The sequence below is a fragment of the Cryptomeria japonica genome, chromosome 9 (genome assembly GCF_030272615.1).
Source record: "Cryptomeria japonica chromosome 9, Sugi_1.0, whole genome shotgun sequence".
In the NCBI taxonomy this organism is placed as follows: domain Eukaryota; kingdom Viridiplantae; phylum Streptophyta; class Pinopsida; order Cupressales; family Cupressaceae; genus Cryptomeria; species Cryptomeria japonica.
In genome coordinates, this window is record NC_081413.1 from 360,371,319 (window position 1) to 360,395,561 (window position 24,243).

General features: G+C 39.5%; 1 protein-coding gene across 1 annotated transcript in view; it reads right to left on the reverse strand.

The window, feature by feature from the left end:
* The window catches only part of LOC131029684 (protein HIGH CHLOROPHYLL FLUORESCENCE PHENOTYPE 244, chloroplastic), a 205,264-nt gene that overhangs the window by 107,731 nt on the left and 73,290 nt on the right, over window positions 1-24,243 (reverse strand). Inside the window, exon 3 of the mRNA XM_057960272.2 lies at window positions 15,503-15,601. Within this exon, the coding sequence (XP_057816255.2) occupies window positions 15,503-15,601 (99 nt within the window). The remainder of the gene's footprint in view (window positions 1-15,502; window positions 15,602-24,243) is intronic.

Sequence of the window (24,243 nt, forward strand, 5' to 3'; positions counted from 1 at the left end):
TGCTCTATAGGTTGGATAAATTGTGTGCACCATGGGCACAAAGGCTTTCCATGCCCACATCACTCTCACTATGATGGCTCATTTGAAAGCTCAAGTGGTTATGCACCTATAAGGGTTAAGTTTGTTGTAAAACCATGTAATAATTTAGAGCCAAACAAGAGCTTGCTGATTTAGTAAGCAACATAAACACACTTGACGTAGGCACTAAGAAGTCCCACAATCAGTTTAAATCTATAAGTGCCAACAAGTTACAACAACAGTGTTTAGTGACGAACATGATGATTTTATTGCTGATTTCAATGAGGTAGTGTTGTGACCATTTCACACATCGCCCCATCGCAAATGGGGACCCCCTCTTTTTGCTTGTTTTTCGCTTGTTTTCGCTTTCGTTTTTAGGATTTTGTTAGTCAGTTAGTTGTCTGGATTTAGGGCTAAGCCTTAGGGTTTTAAATTTTGCCTTTTCAAGCCAAAATCCAGTCGTTTGAGAGAGCTTTTGAGCTTCTTTTCTAGAATGCAAATTTTGAATGCAATGAATTCGCCAAAATGGTCTAATTTTTCAATTGGAATGTTCATGCAGAGCTTAAATTTGTCTAAGTGTTGATCGTCAATGTGAATTTTTGTCTGATTGAATATTTTGACCAAATTTTGACTTTTTTGAATTTTGATCCTAGGCATTGGAATTGATTTGTTTTCGCCTCGTGAAGTGTTAAAATGTGAAAAATCTTGTTATTTTGGCCTGTAGGAGCAAAATCGCTCCTGTCCCTCAGTGAAGGACGGGAGCTCATTTCCAAATATCTCATTGTCCTTGCAGAGTCCAGACAAAGTTTACGTTTGAAGTGATGGAGAACGACAAGATCTTTCCATTGAATATAAATTGAAGATTTTCGTGAGCACAGAAATGCCTCCAGGAGGAAAATCGCTCCTGTCCCTCAGTGAAGGACCGGAGCTACAATTCAAATTTCACCTTGTCCTTGCAAGATTTTGATAACTTGATGATTTGAGGACGTCCGAAGGAAGATACTTTGCCAAATGAATATAATTTGAGATGCAAAGAACGAAGGAAAATGACCTATATTGACTAAATCGCTCCTGTCCCTCTCCAAGGGACCAGGGCGAGGTACCTTGTAGCTCTCGTCCCTCTCCCAGGGACCAGAGCGATTTCCTTCATTTTGCAAAATCCAGACAAGGGTCAAGGCAAGTTTACGTTCAAAAACAAGGGAAAACATGAGATGAGCGCATTGAATATAAATTGAAGATTTTTGGGACGTCCATACCAGTGTTAAATGCCTAGTTCGCTCCTGTCCCTCAGGAAGGGACCAGAGTGATTTTTGATATAATTGCCTTTTTTTTGCAAAATTACAAACAATGTCAAGGCATGGGCGGATAGAGGGAAGAAGGACGAATCCGTTGAATATAAACTTAGAGCATGGCAAAGTGAGATGAAAGCCACAAGGGAAGGATCGCTCCTGTCCCTCTCCAAGGGACCAGGGCGATACAATGGTGATGATACGTCCCTCCAAAGTTCAAGGTCGTCCCTCCAAGGTTCAAGGCCGATCCAAGTCAGGACGAAGGGTGGCGAGGACATTTCAAGGCATTTCCATCAAGCGCAACGTTGCAAAGGTCATCACATGGAAGGATTTGCACTCTAAAGACCTAGATCGCTCCTGTCCCTCTCCAAGGGACCAGAGCGATATCTACATAATGGCGTAAATTTCAAAAGGCAAACAAGTTTCAAGCAACCAAGAGGGTCGAAAGGACATCATTCCACGCAATGAAGATAATTGCAAGTTGGTACAAACAAGAACAAGCACATTATGATGAACTTCGCTCCTGTCCCTCAGGAAGGGACCAGAGCGATATTAGATGTATTGATCATTTCATGCAAAATTCACGTAAGGACAATATATTGCAATGTTCTGGAGGGTCCATGGTATGACAACAAGGTGATAAAAATGCATTTTGAACGTCCAAACATCGCCAAATGGTGTAAAGGCCCCACATCGCTCCTGTCCTTTGGACAAGGACCAAGGCGATACTATCAAAACACTCACGTTCCTTCAAAGATCAAGGCGAAATGAGGTTAGGAAGTGCGAAGGACGACGTTTGAAGGACATTGCAAAGGTGATCGAAGTTTAAAAGTCGCCAAGATCAAGGAGAAATCATAGATCGCTCCTGTCCCTCTCCAAGGGACAAGGGCGATGGTCCCTTTAATGCATCCAAACACATGATAAAAGCGAATGGGAATAAGCGCAAAAGAACACAAGCATTGATATTTCGAAGGTCAAAGATACAAGATGAACATGAAGACATGGAGATCGCTCCTGTCCCTCTCCAAGGGACAAGGGCGATGTTAGACAAAACACATGATATTTTTTGACAATCACGTTAGGACATGGACGCACAAGGTTCTAAATGACATTTGGAAGATGATACAAGGAAAGGATCGTACCAAAATGGAGAATTTCAAGCAAAAAACTTAGGATCGCTCCTGTCCCTCTCCAAGGGACCAGGGCGATAATGGCCATAAGATGTATTTGCTCGCACAAGAAAGGCAATCAAATTCGAAGGACCACCAGGTGATCGATTTGGGACATGGAAATGAAGGAGTTGAACGTTGAAAATGCAATAATCTGGACCAAAATCATGGATCGCTCCTGTCCCTCTTCAAGGGACCAGAGCGATGAGGTACGTCCCTTTATTTTCATATTTTTGGCGCCAAATTAAACAATTCAAATTTTCTTTAAATGCTAAATCAATTTAAAAAATTAAAAATCCACTTTTATTTGGCATTTAATGTGGCGTTAAACACTTATTAATTATTTTTGCCTTATTTAAAAATCGAAATTTGCAATTAAAAAAGCGCAAGGCATTAATAGTTAATTATTTAATTAAAAAAAAAAATCGATTTGAGCGCTCATTTAAGGGGGGTCGGCCTTGTCATTTCATTGCAAATCATTTAAAAAATGATTTTATTTTTTATTAAGTCGGCCTAAGGGGTAAAAGGATGCAAGCGCTATATAAGGGGGGTGGAATTATCATTTTCTACATCATTATTTTACCTTCCTTCATGCGAGTTGACAAGAGGCGAATGTAGTGCGAGTTTCATTCATCCAAGGTGGCGAAGACACTCCAAAGGTGGTGCGAATTGCATTGAAGACCAAGGGTGGCGCGCTTAGACATTCCAAAGGTGGTGCGACTTCAAACCAAAGGTGGCGTAGACATTCCCAAGGTGATGTGAGGCGTGCGAAGTGTGTTTGAAGAGGTGCGAATTGCGTTGAAGATCAAAGGTGGTGCGAATTCGAAGACCACACCAAGAGCGAATTTGAAGATCCATCCAAGATCACGTCCAAGGCGATAGTTGAAGATCACATTCTCTCCAGAGGTGGCGAAGTCAAATTTGAGGGGATCATATTGAAGATTATCTTTATACCTCAATTTTGCCTAGGCAAATTTTGTTTTTGCATTCTAGAGTTAGCTCTATATCGAGGTATGGCGATTTAATTATTATTGCTTTATTCATTCATCGTCATATTTCAAATTTTGAATTTTAATCTCTTAGCTCAATCGTTGTATTTTAGGAAATGATAACTCTAGAGACTTATCATGAGGTTTCCTAAAATCTATCTCTCTTATTTACGTTATTTATTGCAAAATCTATTTCTTATAATGAAATGTTGTGTAGGTATGGCGACCCCAAAGGCGGGAGCATCCACCAGTCGCTCGGCTCTCATGAAAGAAGATCAGAAGACCGAAGAAGTGGAGACCAAGATCGTGTCCAAGTGGAGCAACGTTGGAGATACAAACTTGGGGAACTTTAGCACGAAGAAGTTCCGAGAGGTCCCTTACATCGGCAAGCCATCACCTGTCGCCCGGAGAATAATAGAGAGTGGCATTATCAAGGCGGCCGGTTTTCCTCCAGCTATTCAGTGCCACGAGTTGATGATCGAGTGTGCCCGTCATTACAATCCACAGTCCAGGACAATTGTGTCCAATGAGGGAAACACTTTGGCGTACCTTTCAGAGGAGGCCATAAGTGAAGCCTTCCATCTTCCAGAGCATAGGGACATGATATACAAGAGCATTGAAGGAGCCAGATCAGTGTACGATGATGATCCAGATGCTTGCCTAAGCATAATTAACAAGAACTGGCTACTCAAGAGTCGTCCCCGTCTGAGCAAAGTACCGAACACACCACACAGGATTGATTTCCAGGAGGAGTACAGAGATTTGATTACCATGCTCAACAGAGTCACAGGAGCACCTCATGCCTTCTATTTTGAGAAATGGATGTTTTATTTCATCCAGGTGATTGTTCAAGGAAAGGGTACAATACATTGGGCTAGGATAATTAGCCATTGCTTGGACGTACAGTTGAGAAGACTCAGGGCTACTAAGTCCTTCCACATGAGTTCATACGTCATCTATGCCTTAATCAGGAGCGTTGAGTACGCAGGACTACCTCACAGAGGAGTGATTGGAAGAGGACCCGGCGAGGTCAGAGTTTGTGAATCCTATACCTACTTGCATCATCCACCAGGGAAGAACTACAAGTTAATCAATGATACTTTCACGATGAACATCACCAGGACGTTGCAAGGAGGGATTCACAACAGATTATCTCAAGATGCCCAGGAGTTAATCAAGAGGTACGGTGCTTGGTTCATTCAGTTTCCCAAGTTCACTTACATTAGAGTGTATGGATGTCCTTTACCTCCATACATGTTGCCGAGGTACCCGACAGACAGAATTGTGTTACTTGAAGTAACAAGGCAGTTGGCAGCATATGTGAAGGCATTCAGACACAGACATCAGAATGGAGTTCAGGTACCTATTATTTTGGGTAATTCAGTTGAGGTATGTCCCAATGTCTCAGCCATGGATGATGCAGAGAGGGAGTTAGCCTTGTATCCTTTTTCATCTTTTGCTTGGAGGAATAGTTTTGATCCTCATGGACATTTAGAGGAGACGGTCGGTAGAAGATTTAGACATGAGTACCAAATTGAAGATTTTATGATGAATCTCCTAGATGATCTTGAAGTGAAACGTAAGATACATTCTAGATTGCCTTTGGATTTCATCAGGAAATGTAAGATTTACAGAGTGGCCGACCAAGCTCAGGACAACGGCAGGCACATCCAATCTTCATATGATAGAGAAAGCAAAACAATAAGTTTGAATTGGAATGAGCCCGAGGCCGTGGATTTAGATGATTTGATGGCACCAGTCTTGTCTTGTACTCGCAGATGGGTAGACGTTCAGCATCAGAAGTTGAGAGAACAAGGCATAGCTATGTCTTTTACTTTGGAAGAAAAGCCAGCCGAAGGTGGAGCCAGTGTTAGTGAAGGCAATCCTAATCCTAGGAATTCAGGAGAAGGTAACCTTCGATGTGCCAGTGAAGGCGATCTCCATCCGAGAGGTTCGAAGAGAAAGGAAAGATCAGAAAAGAAAGAGTCTTCCAAGAAAAAGCTAGGTGCCAACAAAGATCAAACACCAGGTACTTCTTCCAGACCAGAAGATAGAACAGTTCGAGTGGAAGAGTCCATGGAATCGATGGTACAGAATGATAGACAGGAGGAAGAACAGGCACAGCATGTTTCATCCGATGGATCTCTCCAAGACTATGATTTAGATAATGATAACGAAGTAACATCTCCTCCCAGACAAGAAGAAGTAGTACATAAAGAGATTCAAGTTCAAGAGACAAGATCAAATATCCCAGATTGGTTGAAGGAAAGATTGACTAAGGTGATCGTAATTGAGGACGAGGACAGTGCAATTGATTTAGAGAGCCTTGTTGGGCGTTCACATATGACATCAGAGAAGAAGAAGGCTACAAAAATGTCCAAGATGATTCGAGATGAGACTGGATCTAGAAAACTGCAGATAGCTACACCGGCGGCAGACAAATATGAGGGTGAGATCTTAGCAGAAGACTATCATATACAGACTATTGAGTTGGGACCATCCACAGCAGAGCAGACTCTAGATGATGCCACCGACACATTTGAGGCATTGAAGGACAAGCTTAGAGAAGAAGTAGAAAAGAATAGAAAGCTTGAGAGAGAGGTCGGTGCATGGAGGACATATTTCAGTCACATCAATGAACCTTTGGGACGTCAGGATCCAGTTAGATCACCATTGCAGGCATTACCCCTTCAATCAATCAACGAAGCAGAAAGATTCAGGAACATGGTCCAGCGTACATGTGGTTGGATGGATAGATCTCACACGGTGGCCATTGAGTTTATTACAAGGATGTCGAAGATCACCCATCAGGCTATCCAAGTTCTTGAGATAATCCACAGATTGATGGCAACAGTAGCTGCATTTGCCCATACCAAGGACGTTGTCATCCCTGTCTTGAAAGTTATAAGACACACATCCAGAAGAATTTTAGCACAAGAGAGGATCTTAGAAGGTGATTCTCACAGTTTGTTTCAGTGGTCAACCTTACTCCATATAAAGAGTGTTCTCTTTGAGGACATCAGTGTTAGATGTGGTCAAGTTGAGGAGGTGATCAATCCGATCCAGGACAGAGTATTTGAGGTACTTCGTACCATTCTTGGCAGAAGGATCGAGGTCGAGACAGATGTGGATTTACAAGAGTTTGAGGATAGAATCACGATCATCTTTCGCAAGGACGCAGACGTTACAGATGAGCAGTATGATCAGATGTATGCCACCATGCTCCTGATTGATAGAACAAAGGAACTTGAACCTACTTGGGACGCAGCTCTTCTAGATGCATTTGATCAGGTTATCCACTTAGAAGAGAGTATCAAGAATCTTCCCGAGATTCCAAGCACAGAAATCGAAGGAATCGTGGCAAAATTCATTGCATATGCTAAGAAAGAGAATTGGAAAGGGAATAAGATTCTAGATGAAAGGTTGTTACAGATGACATGACATCTCATTTCTCATTGGTTGATACCTCCTAGATTTTTGTGCCAAATTTAATATTTGGCTATGTATTTAATGTTGTTCAGTAAAAAGGAGGTCATTTGTAACAAACCCTAATTAGGGTTTAGATGTCATGATCTTGTCCATTGATTTACTTTCAATCTGGACCTTTCATTGTAACTGGGGATGCTATTTATACCCCCATTTTTCATTATAAAAAATAGATAGAATAGAGTAAGAGAAGAATAGAAAAATAGTGAAATAGAGAGATTAGAAGTGTAAGCAATTTTTATTTTGTAGCAAGATTGAGTCTTGAAGAGAGAAGTTCAAGCAATTGTTGTATATGATGACTTGGAAATCAATAAAATATTGAAGTTATGGTGTTTTGTTGCAAGTTTCTTGAGTTATCTTCATGGTTGTTGGATGTACTTGAATCACGCTCAATCAAGGTAGTTTGTTAATTTGAAAGACTAAGTGTGAAATTTGATATTTGGTAGGATTCGCAATCCAAACCACTAGCTTCTTGCTGATTGTAGGAACGCCTTGCGTGGTCGACTGGAAAACACTTTGAGTCCTTAACCTTCAAGCATTTTCGCATCTAGGATATGTACCTTCGTAGTAGTGTCCTTGGTCTTTGATGCATTGAACACCATTATTACCTTAGAAGATCGCACTAATTTCAGTTGAGTTGTTATCTTATGGCAAAATTGAAATTGGTTGAGTCTTGCCAAATCTCATTCATGCTAAGTCGTTCATAGGGTTAGGCTAGATTAGACTTTCTTAAACCATGTCCTTTTTCCATTTTTTTTTGAAAGTTCCTTTTAGATTAGTGAAATCTTCGAACCATTGAATCCGTAAGAAGCCTTGAAGGAAACAGCAAATCACATCATACCACTAAAAAGCTTGTCCACACGTGGAGACCCCACTAAAAGAACCTTGGAGTCCATCTAACTGATCCTTTTTGCAGATCTTCAGCAGTTAGAGACTATTTTCTCAAGAGAGGATAAGATGCCTGTCGGTATTTTATTCTGTGTATGATTGTGTATGAAATACACGTCAACAGGTAGATACACATGTTAGTGATCCGGCCTCATTTGCCCAAGATTTAGAGTACTTCAGAAGGTGGCATAGTGAACCAGCTTCAAGCTTTCATAATAGGTTTGTTGTTGCTGCTAATAATCCTCATGGGTTTTGTAGAGCTTGAAGAAGAAGAGGATATTCCCTAATCCTATGCATTGGTCTAAAGCTTCTCTCTCCTTGTTGACATGTCATTATTTTTGGTTGAGATACCTTGCTCCCATTGTCTCATTTTCAGTAATGGTGCTAGAGGAGAGGGCCTATAGCTTTGAGCACCAACACCCTATATGTTGAATTAAGAAGAATATCCAATACTACTATCACAAGATGACTTGGTATATGACAAGAAGGTGAATCTTGTACAGGTTGTGGTGCTGCATAAAAAGGTAAGAGATAATAGAAGTGGAGTCCAAGAGTCTTGGCAAGTGGATCTCAAAGAAGAAATGGTGAAGCAAGCCCATTGGTACTCCAAGGAGAAAGTGGGGGAACTGTTTTCTCACTTAGTGTCTCATTGAGTTTTTGTGGGACAAAAAGCCTCTCTATGAAGGGAGGTAAGATCCACAAGGATCTAGGAAGATGTCTACAACAATGACTAAAGATTTTCCAAGAGATTGAAATTATCTAAGTACTTATTTTTTTATCATTGGAAAAAGCACCAATTATGTATAGGTAGGGATTGCAAATCTGCCAATTTGGAAAAATCAGTGGTTTTGTAACTGCCATGGCGGTTTCATAATCGCCTTGGTAATTAGATACCTACCGGAACAAGGAAAATGACAATTTTGTCATGATGCACGGATGATGTATGGGAAACAAATAGTTATAAATTTTGACATTCTAGATCATGAATAGATGCTTCTAGTGCATAGCAAAGGCTTCCAGAATACTTTTTATGTGTACGAGGAGGACATTCGCAGGGTTTGGAGACTATAGATTTCAATTGTCTGTAATTGGACAAAGGGGATTTCAGTCGTTGAAGCAGCAGCTTGGCAGTGAGTAAAGATTCACAAGATTTTTGTAATTTGTTTTCTATCTAATACATTCAGTTAGATGTGATGTTTGTTTGCTACCAGCTGGTTATACCTCTCTTAAGAGGTTTCCAAGGTAAAAGTCTAACTACCATGTGTGTTTGTTCAATTGGATGTATTTTTATTTCATTCTTGCACAATCAACTCACTTCTAGGACAGTATATAATCATTCTACTAATAGCAGCTAGAAAAAGATCAGCAATTCCTCATTTCACTGTTTGATGATGTTGCCGGGAATAATCATTATATTATGTTTATGTTGTCGTCGGTAATAATGAGTTACGGCAGTCAGTCAGTTAGTCGTCCCAAAGGGCAGTTGGACGCGACGGTTGGTCGCACCTCTTCGGGTATTATATATTGCGTACCTTTCCTTCGAAGTGAGGAAGAAGAGTTGTATCAGATGTAATATAAGAGATGTTATTCCATTCCTCCTCCTCGTTACAAGTTACATTCCGAAGTATATAAAGATACCGAGGGGGTGCGAGCGCCAACCGTCGCACCGCAACGACCACCCCTCGGTTGCCAACTAACCAAAACAATTACATCATGTTTTGAATTTTAAGCTTGCTTCAAATCCAGTGATAATAGATCATCTCACTTGGGAGATTAGGATTGGAAGATTGGAGGACTTCTTGCTCAATTCTTGGAATGTTTGATCCCTTTGTCTGACACTCCCTCTCTCGGAGAGACTAGGTGGGTGCCACAACTTTGTGGGGCTACAAACTTTGTGCCTATTGGATATGCAATATTCAAATGGGTTTCTGTGGCTGGAAATATTTTTCAAATCTTCCCTTCCCAGAAGAGTAGAAAGTGGAACTTAGAACTTCCATCCCTTATTAGTAGGAAGGTTCAGTATCATCAAGAATTTATTTATTTGTTAAACAGGTTCAAAATTGGGATCTTATTTGTCAAATCTTGGATACATCTTATTGACAAATCACTCCTCCAAGAAGCAGCCTTGGCCATCTACAATCTTATGGAACAAGGCATGTCTCCCTAAGGTTGGTTCTTTTGCATGGATGGCTGCCCATGGCAAAATTATAACCCAAGGCATGCTTCTGAAGTACAGCTTCAAGTCCCTCTTGTTGTCTATTGTAAGTTTGTAACTTAATGTGGAAGAAAGTGTGGGACATGTTCTCATCCACTATATCTACTCTTGGTCAAATGGCTATGTGCCAAGTTAAATTAGCTTATAGGTCTAGCAGATACTTTGTCGAAATTATTCTGCACCTATCCTATTTTGAAATCCAATGCAATCTTTTCTAGCATCTAGCTTCCAAGCCCTTCCATGTTAGTTCAGCATGCTTGGAAGGAGAAAATTGAAGATTTCTTTTTAATAACGCTCTCACTATTGAAGAGGTGATTTCCAACCTCAAAGTGGCTATTTCAGGAGTTGTTCAATCCCAAGCTAATTTTTCTTTGATTAAGGGAAAGAATATTATTCCCTAGGATGCAACTTTAGTTAAGTCCTAGTTTTTTCTTAAGCTCTCCCTAATTAATGGGGTACTCAAAGATATCCCTGCTTTTTTGCCAAGAGATGGACAAATGGTGTCCTCCCTCACCGAGCCAGGCCAAAATTAAATTTGACAGGGTATCCAAGGTAATCTCATTCCCTCTAGGGAAGGTTGTGTCATTAGAAATGATTTAGTGAATTGGTTTTGTCAGCCTATAAGAAGTATTTGGATAGCACAAACAATGAAGTTGAATCCCATGCTTTGATTTTTCTGACTTCAAATTACTTCTCTTTGCCATACAAATGAAATCTGTATTGATATGGATTCCATAATAGTTATTAATGCCATCAAGAAAAGAACCTCTCCAATTAGGAAGACTAATACATTTGAAGTCAAGCATAGAATATTCTGGATTTTTTCAAAATTGTCTCTATTTAGCATTATTATAGAGAAGCAAATACACTAGCAGATTTTTTAGCAAACCAAGCTGCTGATTTTGAAAACAATTTTGAAATGACAAATTCTTTAGAACATTGGGAAGGATTAAAGCTGATGAGGGAGATCAGTTCCTAATATTTGGATTCTATGTTTCATGATTACTTCCTCCGTCGCAAAGGACTCTTACCACCTCTCCATTATTTTTTAAGTTTGTAGAAATTTCTTGAAATGTCGCATGCACATGTTTTTAGATTTTGAGTTTCATCAGTCTAATCATCCCAATCTCTAGAAAATTAAGTACAAATACAGTATTTATTATTTGTCCACAGCCATAAACTATTTAGAAAAAATTGGAAGATACCCAAACATTTGCAATTCAAGTTACTATAACATTGATGCTCAATTATCTTTAAAAACAGTTGTGATGAGGAAGGGCTTTGTTGCCGTACCAAAGCCTAACAAATGAAATGGCTGACATTGAAGAAAGGTGGAAGGTGAAGCCACTGGTAGGTTCCACTGAAGTGAATAAAGTTGTGCCTTAGTCCAGTGTGCAGGACTAGACACTGCTATCCCTCTTTCTGCACAAGGAGAAAGAATGCTGATACCTTTGAAGGTTCAGCGAGAGAGCAAAATATTTTGTTCTGAATTGCTGAGGGAAGATGAACACAAGCTCATGGCCATATCTTCAGCCTATGACACAGGATGTTCTGAACTATTTCAAATGTTGGCACTGAGCTCTTTTCCTGAGCAATATCCTTTGTGTTGGAATTATTGTCATTGATGTCAAAGGAGTAACCTGTGTTATTTATGTCAAAGGTAAGAAGACAATGTTATGTATAAGACTATCATCAATGTCAAAGGTGAGGAAACAAGCTATGACTGTGACTTACATTATAAGGCAGCGAATTTATTAAAGAATGGTGACTAGATGAGTTCATAGAGATAAAAAAGACTTCAAGACAAAGACATCATATTAACCTAAGATGCATACAAGACAGTGATTGTAAGGAACTCCATGCAGCTATAACAAATACAGAGAAAGTAGTAACTAAAGATAAGATAATGTTTAAATTAAAGATTTAAACATTGATATGGAAAACTTCTTGATAAAGGAGATAAAAAACAGATTAAAATAAAGTCTGATTTGACAGACTTCCTTTGGAGATTAATCAATAAGCATCTATTGTTTTGAGCCTATACAATTCATACACAAAAATTATGCACAGAATAAAAGCATTTTAGTTCGATGATGAGAAGACTTGCTAATGAGTGCTCAGCTTGTAATAAAAAGTTATTAAGAGCAGCAATAACATTCTATGAAGAATGGAAACAACAATTGGATGCATAGCCATGCTTGGTGAAGGAAATACAATAGAAATTCTTGTGAAAGAGCAGTTGAAACTTCCTGAAGATGTATTCTGCAAACAAGTGTTCATCACATTTAATAGATTCTGTTTTGGAGTGATATAACAAGCACGGAGATAAAGTGGTGGTTCAAAAGTATAATCTCATCCGAAGTTAATATTCATACTAGGTGATATAATATCTGCTGTGAACTGGTGTTTGGCAGCAGCAACATAAAATCAGCATATAATATGGCCAACTTATTAAAGAGAAGGCATGAGCATATTGGTGCTGTTGTTTGTGGAGGTTCAACAATGGACTTCTTAAGAAAAATGATACAAAGACAGTTAACCATTCAAAATTAAGTGATTTAATTAACTTGTCCAAAAGATGCAATTAGAGAAACAAATGGTTTAAGATTGAAGAGTTGCGATTATTCATTTAAGAAGAAAATACTATTTACCAAGGTAGCAATAATATTAATAAGATGAGAATTGTCTATATTAATAGCAAACAAACAGCAATTAATGATCAAATGTATTAAACAAATGCAGCGATTGATATCATTTAAAGAACAGTGGTTACAATGGGTAGCGATTGGAGACAAGAATAAGGATTATATAGGAGTAGTGATTACTACATCCTATAAAGCCAGCAAGCATGAACATACATGGACAATGACGCAGAAATTGTTTCATATTAAAAAGCAATCAATATGATTAAGGCAACAATTCAGATTATTTATTGTAAACAATAAAATATAAAGCAAACCAATGAGTTCTTAAACATCAATAAACAAAAGGTAGTGATTAGCATGTGCAAAGGGTGGGACTTGTTTTAGAGGCAATCTTAAGGGATGTATCCCTTCATAAAAGAGTAGAAGAAAAGATATATATAGAGATTGAACTTAAAGTGTAGAATAGTATAAGTATTGAGTGAAAAAGATGTTTCATATACACTAGCAAACATATGAACGTATCTATGTAGAGTTGAAAGAGAGTTCAAGAGACAGAAAATAAAAGAAGATTATGCAGATCTATATACATATGTATATATATGTATGTGTGTGTGTGTGTGTGTGAAGGAAAGTATATGCAGTTGTGAAAAGGGATATATGCAGATTTGAAAAGACCGTAATGTCCATCATCTGTTGAAGAAGCAACTAGCAAGGTGGAATCTAGTTCTGATTTGGCGGTTGGTGCCTCATAGAAAAGAGATTGGTGTCTCTTGCTGAGTTGGTGCTCAATTGTGGGAGTTGGTGCTTCCAGTGGGTTGGTGCTCACAAACAAACTTAGGGGTTGGTGCTTCTAGTAGGTCGGTGCCTACAAACATTGTAAAAGAACAATTATATAAAAGCATTAATTTGCCATGGTTTTCTCCCATTTGGGTTTCCACGTAAAACATTATGTTATTGTGTTTTTACTATGTACATGGTTGTTGGAATCTAGTGAATAATATTATCATTGTTGATAAAAGTTTAAATTGGTAAAACACATTGTTATACTAATTCACGCCCCCCCCACCCCCCAACTCAGTATAACTGTGTGCTCTTCACTTTGGAGGATAGTAAGATTCGGAGGAATAAGATTCAGAGTATGTATCTCGTATGAAAGAGGATTGGACAACAATAGTTAATAGCAGAGAAACGGGAATCGCCCAAACTCGCCCGTACTCGGCGAGTCCGAGTACGAGTCATGCTCGGTGAGTCCTAGGGGCTCAGACTCGGACTCGGACTCGTTTGAGTCTAGAGAGTAAAATCGCCAGACTCGCCGAGTTGGCGAGTTTGTCTTGAGCCCCAAACTCAGCTACTGCCTAGGTTAAGTAAAATGACAAAAAAAAAACATTTTAAAAAGTTTTTTTAAATGAATGGTCTCGTCTTTGTTCACTACAACCTCCGCCTGAGAATGAGAAAAATTAGGGTTACAACATGTCAGCCAATAGAAAAATAACACCCGACGCCTTTATTAAATAATAAGTTTTTTTTGGCCTCGCGGGGCACTGCCCCTTGACCCCGCAAGGGGCGATGCCCCTTGACCCCACCTTGGGGGCACTGCCCCCAAACCCCCGTCAAAAATTATGGGGGGAAACTGCATCAATAGAAGTAGGGAAAATTTAACCTCCGAGTCTGACTCTGATTGGATCGACCAGGTAGATATAGAGGCTGAGACTATAGCCATGGCAGAGGAGGAGCGGAGAGCACGAGCACAGACTGGAGATTCAGAGGCAGATAGTGACACGGATGTTCCTGATGTTGGTGAGAATGGCATGGTGTCACGGGGAGCGGCCATGGCTGTCCAATCATCCAGTACCTACCTTAGACGCCTTTGCAAGGGGTCGGGGCCGGAGGGTGCTGTCGTGCAGGCTCCTCTAAGCCATAGGCTTGTAGTTGTATTTACCTTTGGTATTTGTATGAAACATTTGATGATGATCATATGATGACATGTATTTTTTATTCCATGAGTTTTGTACTATTGTATACATTTGACAATATTTATATATCTATGTTTGTTATTTTCTTCAGCTACAATTTGCGTTTATGCTTGATGTATACTTGTGTATGTAATCAAATGAGCCGATTTTGATGATGTTATTGTGTCTTTAAGGTGTATTCAATAAAGGGTGTCTGAAACAAGTTTTAAATCTTTAAAAATCTCTAAATTTCTTGAGTTTTTCACTTTCCCGAGTCCAGCCGAGTCTGGAGCTGAGTCTGACGCCGAGTCCAGAGTCCGAGTCCAATTCGGCCTTGCCAAGTCTGAGCCGAGTCCGAGTCCCGTTTCTTTGGTTAATAAACAAGCAAAATCAAAAAAAAAAATCTTCTTGCCAAAGGATTTTACGATCTCATATTAAAAAGGGACTGGGATAGTTATATTGTCTCTAGGTATTGTCAAGGGTGGGGGACCCAATCAAACCCCCAACTACCCAATCTATAAAAAAGAAAAAAAAAAACTGATGCTAAATTTATATTAATAAAATGTGTAATCTCTAAAAATACCTCAATAAGGTTGTGACCTGTTCATGAAATTTAGAAAGAGAGGTTGTTCTTGATAAAAGAGGATGATTATGAGGTAACCTTTTGGTTTTGCATTTTAGATAGGGACACGATGCTTTGAATTCTTTGAACTGTATCTAGTTACTAGATTACTTATGAAAGAAAATTTCAACAATGAAGGAAAAGATTAGATAATGTATTACTAACTAAATTTTAGCCTTACACTTCTCTGAAAAGAAAGCACACAAACATTAGCACTCCCAATACTTACAGTTCGAATTGGTTCTTCAGGTCGGCCAGTGGCACAATCAATCAGTGTATGAATACCAACTAATGTCGCTGGAATCGTCTCTGGTTTGCTCAAGTCTGCCTGTTCACAATTGTAGGAGATATTTAACACCATATTAGACTCTGGATGTAGCTGACAGATGAGCATCCTAGCAAACAAGCATTTGTAGCTCTAACATAAAAAAATTGCTAGTCTATTATTGTGACTATGAAATAACATATGTCATCACCTTAAGTTGGTGAAAACAATCACGTTATATATATTTTAGTTAGGCTTGGTTTAATCATTATAAGTGACTATGAAATAATATACATAATCACCTTAGGTTGGTGAAATAACTATATCATATATATTTTAGCTACTTCAGCAATAAATTGCAAATCACATATCTGAGACTTCCAAAAAATGAAACAGGAAAGAAATATAAGGAATTGCCAAATAAAGATAGCAGAAAATCAAATCATAACACAGTTAAGTAATTGATTTCAATTTTTTTCTGAACAAAAAGTCTTGCTTATACAACTACTAACTAGTCCAAATGATAGATACCCTTTCAAACTGGCTTCAACCACTATTCAATAGTCATTATAAACTCTTGCTTGTAGTCACATATCGTACTCAAGTTGCCAAATCACTTGGTGACTTCTAGTAAACTCAAAAACCACCATAGATTTCTTTGTATTCCAGTTAGCTAGAACCTATTATGGAGATGCTCAAACTAGTCACCAACAGCCTCAGTCAGTGTTTCAACAAAAACCTTCAAAGATGTCTTCATGGAGGACACAACGAAATCCACCTGCAATAATGAAGTTGAGCCCATATCCCTTTAACTTACAAAAGTTCTTTCTTGAGCCAAAGTAATCTTGTTGGGCCCTAGAGTCGATCGTTCAAAGAGAAGGAACAGGAATTCCAAAAAGTATCAGTGCTTTGCTAATACAAAAGCCCCTTTAACTGCCATAATTGATTTTATAGAAGTGGCATGAGAATTTTTTTATTTTGATGATGAAGTCCTTTCTATTGAAGTTGTTTTGAAGCCAACTTTCTCTTGGAATTCAAAGAAAGGATAGCTAGCATACCAACTTCTTCTTGACTGAAATGGATAGAAAAAAATTTCATAGAGCAGGTCAAACCATTTGAACTGTTGGTTGTGCTTGTTGTCAAAATTGTAATTTTTCATGATTGCACTGTTCAGATCATCCTATCTATCCTCTTCTTCCTTCAGAATGGCAGCTATCACTTGGAAATGAGTAAGGTTCCTCTCTTGTCTCAAATACACCTTCAAAGATGGCTGGCTATGTCTTCTTGGTCTGTTTCAAATAAGATAAGATTCAAATGCAAAATTAAGCCACAACTAGATAGGATCGTTGGCCAAATAGGAGAACTTACAAGGGTTTTGAGTTGAGCCTCACAATAAGTACCAAAAACCATTAAAAAATAGCATAGTTACCAAGAGACTAACACCCTGACTTTTGGTACTTGTCTCCCATATCAGAAATGCATCCACATCTTGTAGATCCATAAGGGAAGGTATTCATACATCAGGAGACTTTGGATGAAGCTTCCCTGCATCTCCATATGTCTCCTAGAAGCATCCATTGAAAATAGGGAAACTTCCTAATGAGTTTTCTCAAATGTATCATATAAAATTATAGTGGGTTTTCCCAAAGTGCCGATTTGTGGTCAACAAAAGCTAAAAGAACTAAAAAAGTATATTAATAGACTTGTATTTTTCTATTTTTTGTATAAAAATTTGCAAGATTTTGTAAACTTTCTTATCAAATCCCAAACTAGTATTAAGAGAAACAATAAGAAGACTTAATATGTGTACATGCATTAAAGTTTTATCAATTGATTTTAAATATGGTCATCTCTAATAACCCCCGTGCCATGTTTTTCAAATAATGGTATTTCCTTGCTGGTATGTCTACTGTCTCCAAGTGATTATGGTTTAAAATTTGATCTTTTATACCATGATGATGATTACCCGATATCAATAAAATTAATCTTTTCTTTTGTTGACATATATTTCACTACTTTGAAATGTGTGTGTGTGTGTGTTTTAACTATTAAGCATTTCAGCATTTTACATTCTTTAAAGTTGTATATCCATTGTATAATTTTTTTGTCTCAATTAAAATTATATATTTTTTTTTTTGCCATCTCCAAGTACCCTTTTCTAACTTTTTTTTGAAAATGGCATACAGTCCTGTCCCCATATCTCATAAAAAGTACTAGCCCCCATCTTCAATAACTATGACAAATAGAATTGTCAATCAGACAAATCTGAATTTGCAACAGCAACTGCGGCAAAGTCTCTTCGCTATTCTAATAAGCGCCCAACTGATTTATTCAATGTTTGTACAAAAGAGAAAAGATATGTGCAATATCTATAAATTTACACAATATAATCAAGATTTGGCAATGATAACAAAACTTCAAAAGTTTCAAAGAAAGAAACATTGCATCCTACCTTAAAAACCGAAAATTCGGATTTACAAGCAAACAAAAAATATTTGAAGGATAAACTGGAAAATTCAGAGCATTCAGATTTTCATAGCTGCATAATTAAAAAAATTATCTGTTGTGAAGTAAACAATGGTGAAGAATTAAACGAAATCAAGTCATGATGCAAAACTCCGCATTTAATTTCAGTGGCTTTCTGTAATGTCCCCTTCTCATTGATGTTCTTTCAGTGGTCCATTAGCCTATTCCTGAGACCCGTAGGCTAGGTGGAATGAGTAATCAAGGTCTAGCATCGATGAAAAGAGGACTTACTATTTTTAGTAAGTCAGGGAATGACCATTCTGGTGCCACTGTCCTACTGAGCACTCCTTGCTTTGCCTCTGGACGCGATGATCATATTTTTCTGAGCATTAATTCTTGACTTACTATTTTTAGTAAGTGGCTGGGTGGCACATTTCTATTTTTGGCAGTAGATAGGGGTCTGAATTCTGCAGCAGTCTGTGATCGTCTGGGCTCAGTTTCATCTTGGTGGTGATAATAATCAGTGCGGGAGACATTTGCAACATAATTAAATATTATTTCCTTATCCTAAGGTTAATATTTAATTAATCTATTTATTGGCTACTGGTTTATTAAATTTGGGATTAATGCCTATTTAATCTTAAGTTTGGGCGAAATTCAGTTATTTTATGGAATGTGAAATATTTTAGAAGGGATATTATTTCACTTTGCATCGCTAATATGTGCCTAAGTGTTTAACGTGGGTCCTCCCCTTTCTTGGGCGTGACTTTTGACTTAGAAGAATGGGTGCTACACTTGGGTCCACATGAAAGTGGAATGAAATTCAAATGCAAGCGTGGAATTTGGAGGGGTGTCATTTGAATTTGAAGAATGAAGTTATAAATATGAGGCTTGGGTTCCCATTTGGATCATCTTGAAAATCTGTAATGTTATGCTGTCGGATTGGCGACAGAACTTGAGGCTTCGGAGTGCGTCTCCCTAGTGCTACCCGGTTTCGTACTTGAAATACAGTACCTAGTTGTGCCTTGTATTCCTCTACCGTTTTCAAAGCTTTGCCATTGACATCTTGGTGTTGCAACGATTATGTACTTGCTGGTTTTGCCTGTGGCTGAAGCATATTTTTGCTCACATCTCTCTGCTGGAGCGTTTGACAGTTATGGGTATCGATCCTATCTTCCTTCCCAGCACTGGCAAACAAGTTTGTAAGTTTTTAGCACGTTTGTTTGAGTTTTGAATTAATTATGCAAAATCGAAATTCCTAGTCTAGGCGTGGGTTTCTGCCTTGCATTGGGATGCGTGCAAAATAAATAAGGGTCTTTTGGGGGTGTTGTTTTGATTGGTTAGCATTGCATATGTTGTACGGTGGGTTTGGGACTGGTTTGAGCTAAATTGGATGTAAAATGAGGGAGATATGAATATTTTGGCATTTATCTAGGCTGTTGGTCTGTGTTTCCAGCCTGCAGATTTGGTTGTAACAGAAATTTATATCTTTACTATAGAAATCTGCATCACCCTCCTTCTATCATTTCTATTATTGTAAGGTTAGGTAGTAGTACTACTAACCAGTTCTCTCTTTGTAATTCTCATCCCGCTAAATAAGTGGAAGAAGCTGGCTTGCCGCCTGATATGCAATAATTTGTAATTTTCAGTCCTCCCGCTGAATAAGTGGTCGAGTGATAAGTTCAATGTTTTTTGGTCCTCCCGCTGAAATATGCGGTAGAGTGATTGTTAATATAATGTCCTCCCGCTGAAATACGCGGTAGAGTGATTGAGCTTCAGTTTCTTGTAATCTTTCCCTTGGTCGATTCACCGCCAAGAAGTTTGGTTTCTATCCTGCTGGATAAGCAGAAGGGGATGGCTTGCCACCCATGCAATTGTAATTTCTAGTTTGTTTATTGATGCTGACGATCCCCGGAACACCGTATGCTCTCACCCTCCCAGTCTGGGCTCTCGGTGAACAAAAGGTGGAAGGGTTCCCTTTCAGTTGTTTTGCTTATTATTCTAACCTTAACGGGTTAATTGTTGTGGATGAATTGTTATTGGCCTGAAAAAAAATAAAAAAAATTAGTGGGATATTACAGTGGTATCAGAGCTGGTTTTCCTGCCAGCCTGTGAGAGTCAGTGGGTTCAGAAGTCTCCATGAGTGACAGAGACGTCAGACACTACAACAGAGAACAGAAGAGATAGCAATTTCAGATTCCTATAGTGCCCGAAGAGGACACATTTTCAGAAGTACTGAGAAACAGAGGGAAGAATTTAGATACCTCAGATTCAGTGGATTCAATGGCAGATAAGACTACAGAAACAAATGAGGCACCCGACAAGAAGGCAAAGAGGCAATTCAATGCCATGATGGACATGGTGTCTTTACTGCTATCAAAGCTCAACCAGAACGTTGTTGGGACCCCTAATCAGCCCAACAATGGACCGGAAGCCAGCACTTCTGACACTCCTGTAGGCAATAGAAATGGGAGCAATAACGGGAGTAACAATGGAGGTTCAGCCCCAAGGCCTTTACAACCTGTCTTTTTGCCCAAAGAAGTACAACAAGCTGAAACAGAGATACCCACAGCTGATGAGATAAGAAATAGCTACATGGAGTATGCTTCCCTTCTTGGTGAGATCCGAGATATCCTAACTCTGGATCAATTCATGAATCAGAAAATGAAAAGAGGACGGAGGAATGACTACAAGTCTGCTGCCCCAAGAGATTTCCAGCAAGCTCTTGGAAGAGTGACCTTAGCACACTTTGATGGGAGCGCTAAGGGTACTGCCAGAGCATGGGTACAGAAGTTGGACAATTACTTGTCCTTGAGACCGATGCCGGAGGAGGATGCCATCAAGTTTGCTACCTTGCACTTGGATGGACTGGTCCACGAATGGTGGTACCATGGGTTGGTCACAACTTAGTCACCACCTACGCTGATTTCACCAATAAGCTAATTGAGAGATTTGACACCAGGGATCCAGAGGTGAAGTTTAGAGAACTTGCACAACTAAGGCAGCAAGGTTCCTTGGACACTTACGTGACTGAATTCCGAAACTTGTCAGTCATGGTGAGTAGCATCTCCGAGAAGCGACTGGTTGTCCTTTTCACTGAAGGACTTGAAGAACCATTGAGAGGATGGGTCAAAGCTTTTGATCCGCCCACACTGGCAAAAGCTATTAAAAAATCTAGAAGTATGGAGTTGGCTGCCCCTAAGAGTAAAATTCAGTCCAAGCCTTTCCCTTTCAGAAAGGATAAGAAGAAATTCACTAATCAGACCAAGAGGTTCCCTCCATGAATGGATGATGGACTCCGTCAAGAGCTCCGGAGAAAGAATCTATGCTATTCTTGCAGAGAACCTTGGGTTCCCGGGCATAGGTGCCATGGAAAGGGGAATTTACATCAAATGGAAGGCTATTCCGAAGATGGATCAGATTCTGAAATTTCAGAACAGCAGACTGAAGTTGAGGACAGCGAGTATGAAGAGGCTCTTGAAGGGCCCGAATTTGGGTCAGAAGATAGAGGAGTGGTTGCTCAACTCTCGAGCATTCACAAGAATGAGTCTTTCAGAGTTCGGGGTGTGATTGGAGAGCATCGTGTCATAGCTCTCATTGACACAGGTGCAACACACAACTTCATTGATGAAAGAATTGTTGCAAAAAAGGGACTAGTGGCAAAGGAAGTTGAGGGCTTCAAAGTCATGGTAGCAGATGGCTCCACTATATCCTGTAATAGAATGATTTCCAACATGTCTCTGAAGTTGGGAAATCATGAAATCAGAGATGATTTCTTTGTGGTAAGCATTGGAGGGACTGATGATGCAGTCCTCGGGATTCAATGGCTGAGATCTCTTGGTGAGATCACACTAAACCTACAAACCATGGAGCTGAAATTCATGTCTGAAGGGAAAAAGGTAGTTTTGAGAGGAATGTCGCATGGGGGACTTAAGGTTGTATCCTTGAAAAAAATGGAAAGGCTGATCCGCCATAATCAGGTGGAGTGGGCAGCAGAGTGTTTGATAATGCCTTCCAATCCATTGGTGGATAAGGGCAATTATTCCTCAGACATTTCAACAATGGTCAAAGATAAGAGCAATATTGTGGTGATACCTTCAGAACCACAACAAGAGCACAGAAAGTATCCTGAAGACATTCAAGCTTTGATAACTAAGAGAAGCAAGGTGTTCGAAAAGCCACCTCTTGGCAGACCTCCTGAAAAAGGTGCTGAACACATTATTTAGCTTGAGGAAGGAGCTAAGCCAGTCATGACTACTCCTTACCGATACCCCAAAAAGCAGAAAGATGAGATCGAGAAAGCAATTTAGGAATTGCTTGACATGGGTTACATCCGGCCTAGCAAAAGTCCCTTTGCTTCGGTTGTTGTTTTGGTGAGAAAGAAGGATGGGACCATGCGCATGAGTGTGGATTATAGAGTGCTGAATCAGAAGACCATCAAGAATCGGTATCCTATTCCGAGGATTGATGAGCTCATTGATGAGCTACATCGGGTAGTATTCTTTTCCAAGATTGACCTCAGATCGGGGTACCATCAGATTAGAATGAGAGCTTCGGATGTGGAGAAGGCTGCTTTCAGGTGCCACTTTGGGCACTTTGAGTTCTTAGTCATGCCCTTTGGTTTGACTAATGCTCCTGCTACATTCTAGTCATGCATGAACAGAATCTTCCAAGAGCAGTTGAGGAAATTTGTGTTGATATTTTTTGATGACATCCTGATTTTCAGCAGATCTTGGAAAGAGCATCTTCAACAGTTGGATGAAGTGTTGGGCATACTAGAATCTGAATCCCTGTTCGCCAAGGAATCCAAGTGCGAATTTGGGATGGAAGAGTTGCTCTACCTTGGTCACATCATCAGTGTAGGTGGTGTGAAGGTAGACCCTAAAAAGATTAGGGCCATCATCGATTGGCCTACTCCAGAAAACATAACACATCTGAGAGGATTTTTGGGATTATGTGGATTCTATCGGAGGTTTGTAAAGGGATACTCTCAATTGGCTGCCCCCCTTACAGATCTTACCAAGAAAGGGGCTTTTGAGTGGTCCGAGAAGGCACAGACGACATTTGAGCAGTTTAAGAGGATCATGAGCTCCTGCCCAGTTTTAGCATTGCCCGATTTTACCAGGCCTTTTGAGCTACAATGTGATGCATCTGGAGAAGGTGTTGGTGCGGTTCTCATGCAGGATAAGCACCCTATAGTTTTTGAGAGCAGAAAGTTGAGAGGTCCTGAGAGACTATATTCCATTTATGACAAGGAAATGTTTGCCATAATGCATGCACTTGCAAAATTCAGACAATATTTGGTGGGAAGCAAGTTCGTTGTCAAGACTGACCACAACAGTCTTAAGCACTTCATGCACCAGAAGGATCTGAATGAGAGACAGCAGAAATGGGTGAGTAAGCTACAAGCTTACGACTTCGATATTGAGTATGTAAAAGGGAAAAACAATGTGGTGGCAGATGCCTTATCCAGGAGGCCTCATTTGAGCTCACTCTGCGAGCTCACTGCTGGTTGGAAAGAGTTATTGCTTGCTGATTATGCCAAAAATCAGTTTGCAATCAGTCTTATAGAAGGTACTTTTCATGATGAAAGGTACAAATTGGTTGAAGGATTGATACTGTACAAGGGAAGAATTTTCATAGTACCTGAATCTAAGTTAAAAGAGAAGATTCTGTAGACCTTCCATGACATTCCCCTTGCTGGTCACCAAAGTTATTTCAAGACATACAAGCAGATCCGGGAGAGATTCTCTTGGAAGGGGCTTAAAAATGATGTTTTGAAGTACATTAAAGAGTGTCATACATGTCAGAAGAACAAGGATGAGCACACTCTACCTGCTGGTTTGTTACAACCCTTGCCTATTCCCGGTCAAAAATGGGAAAGTATTTCCATGGATTTCATCATGGGGTTGCCTCGGGCTCAAGGAAAAGATAGTATTTATGTGGTGGTGGACAGACTTACAAAGTTTGCTCATTTCTTCGCCATTACCAGCTCTTTTAGAGCAGCACAAGTTGCTGAAGTGTTCTTCCGGGAGGTATTCAGATTGCATGGTTTACCGAAGAACATTGTGAGTGATAGGGACAGCAAGTTCCTAAGTGCCTTTTGGCAGGAAATTTTCAGATTGTGTGGTACTGTGCTCACTCCAAGCACCAGTTATCACCCCCAAACTGATGGACAGACCGAGATAGTGAATAAGTGGGTGGAAGGTTATCTCAGAAACTATGTCTCGGAATAGCAG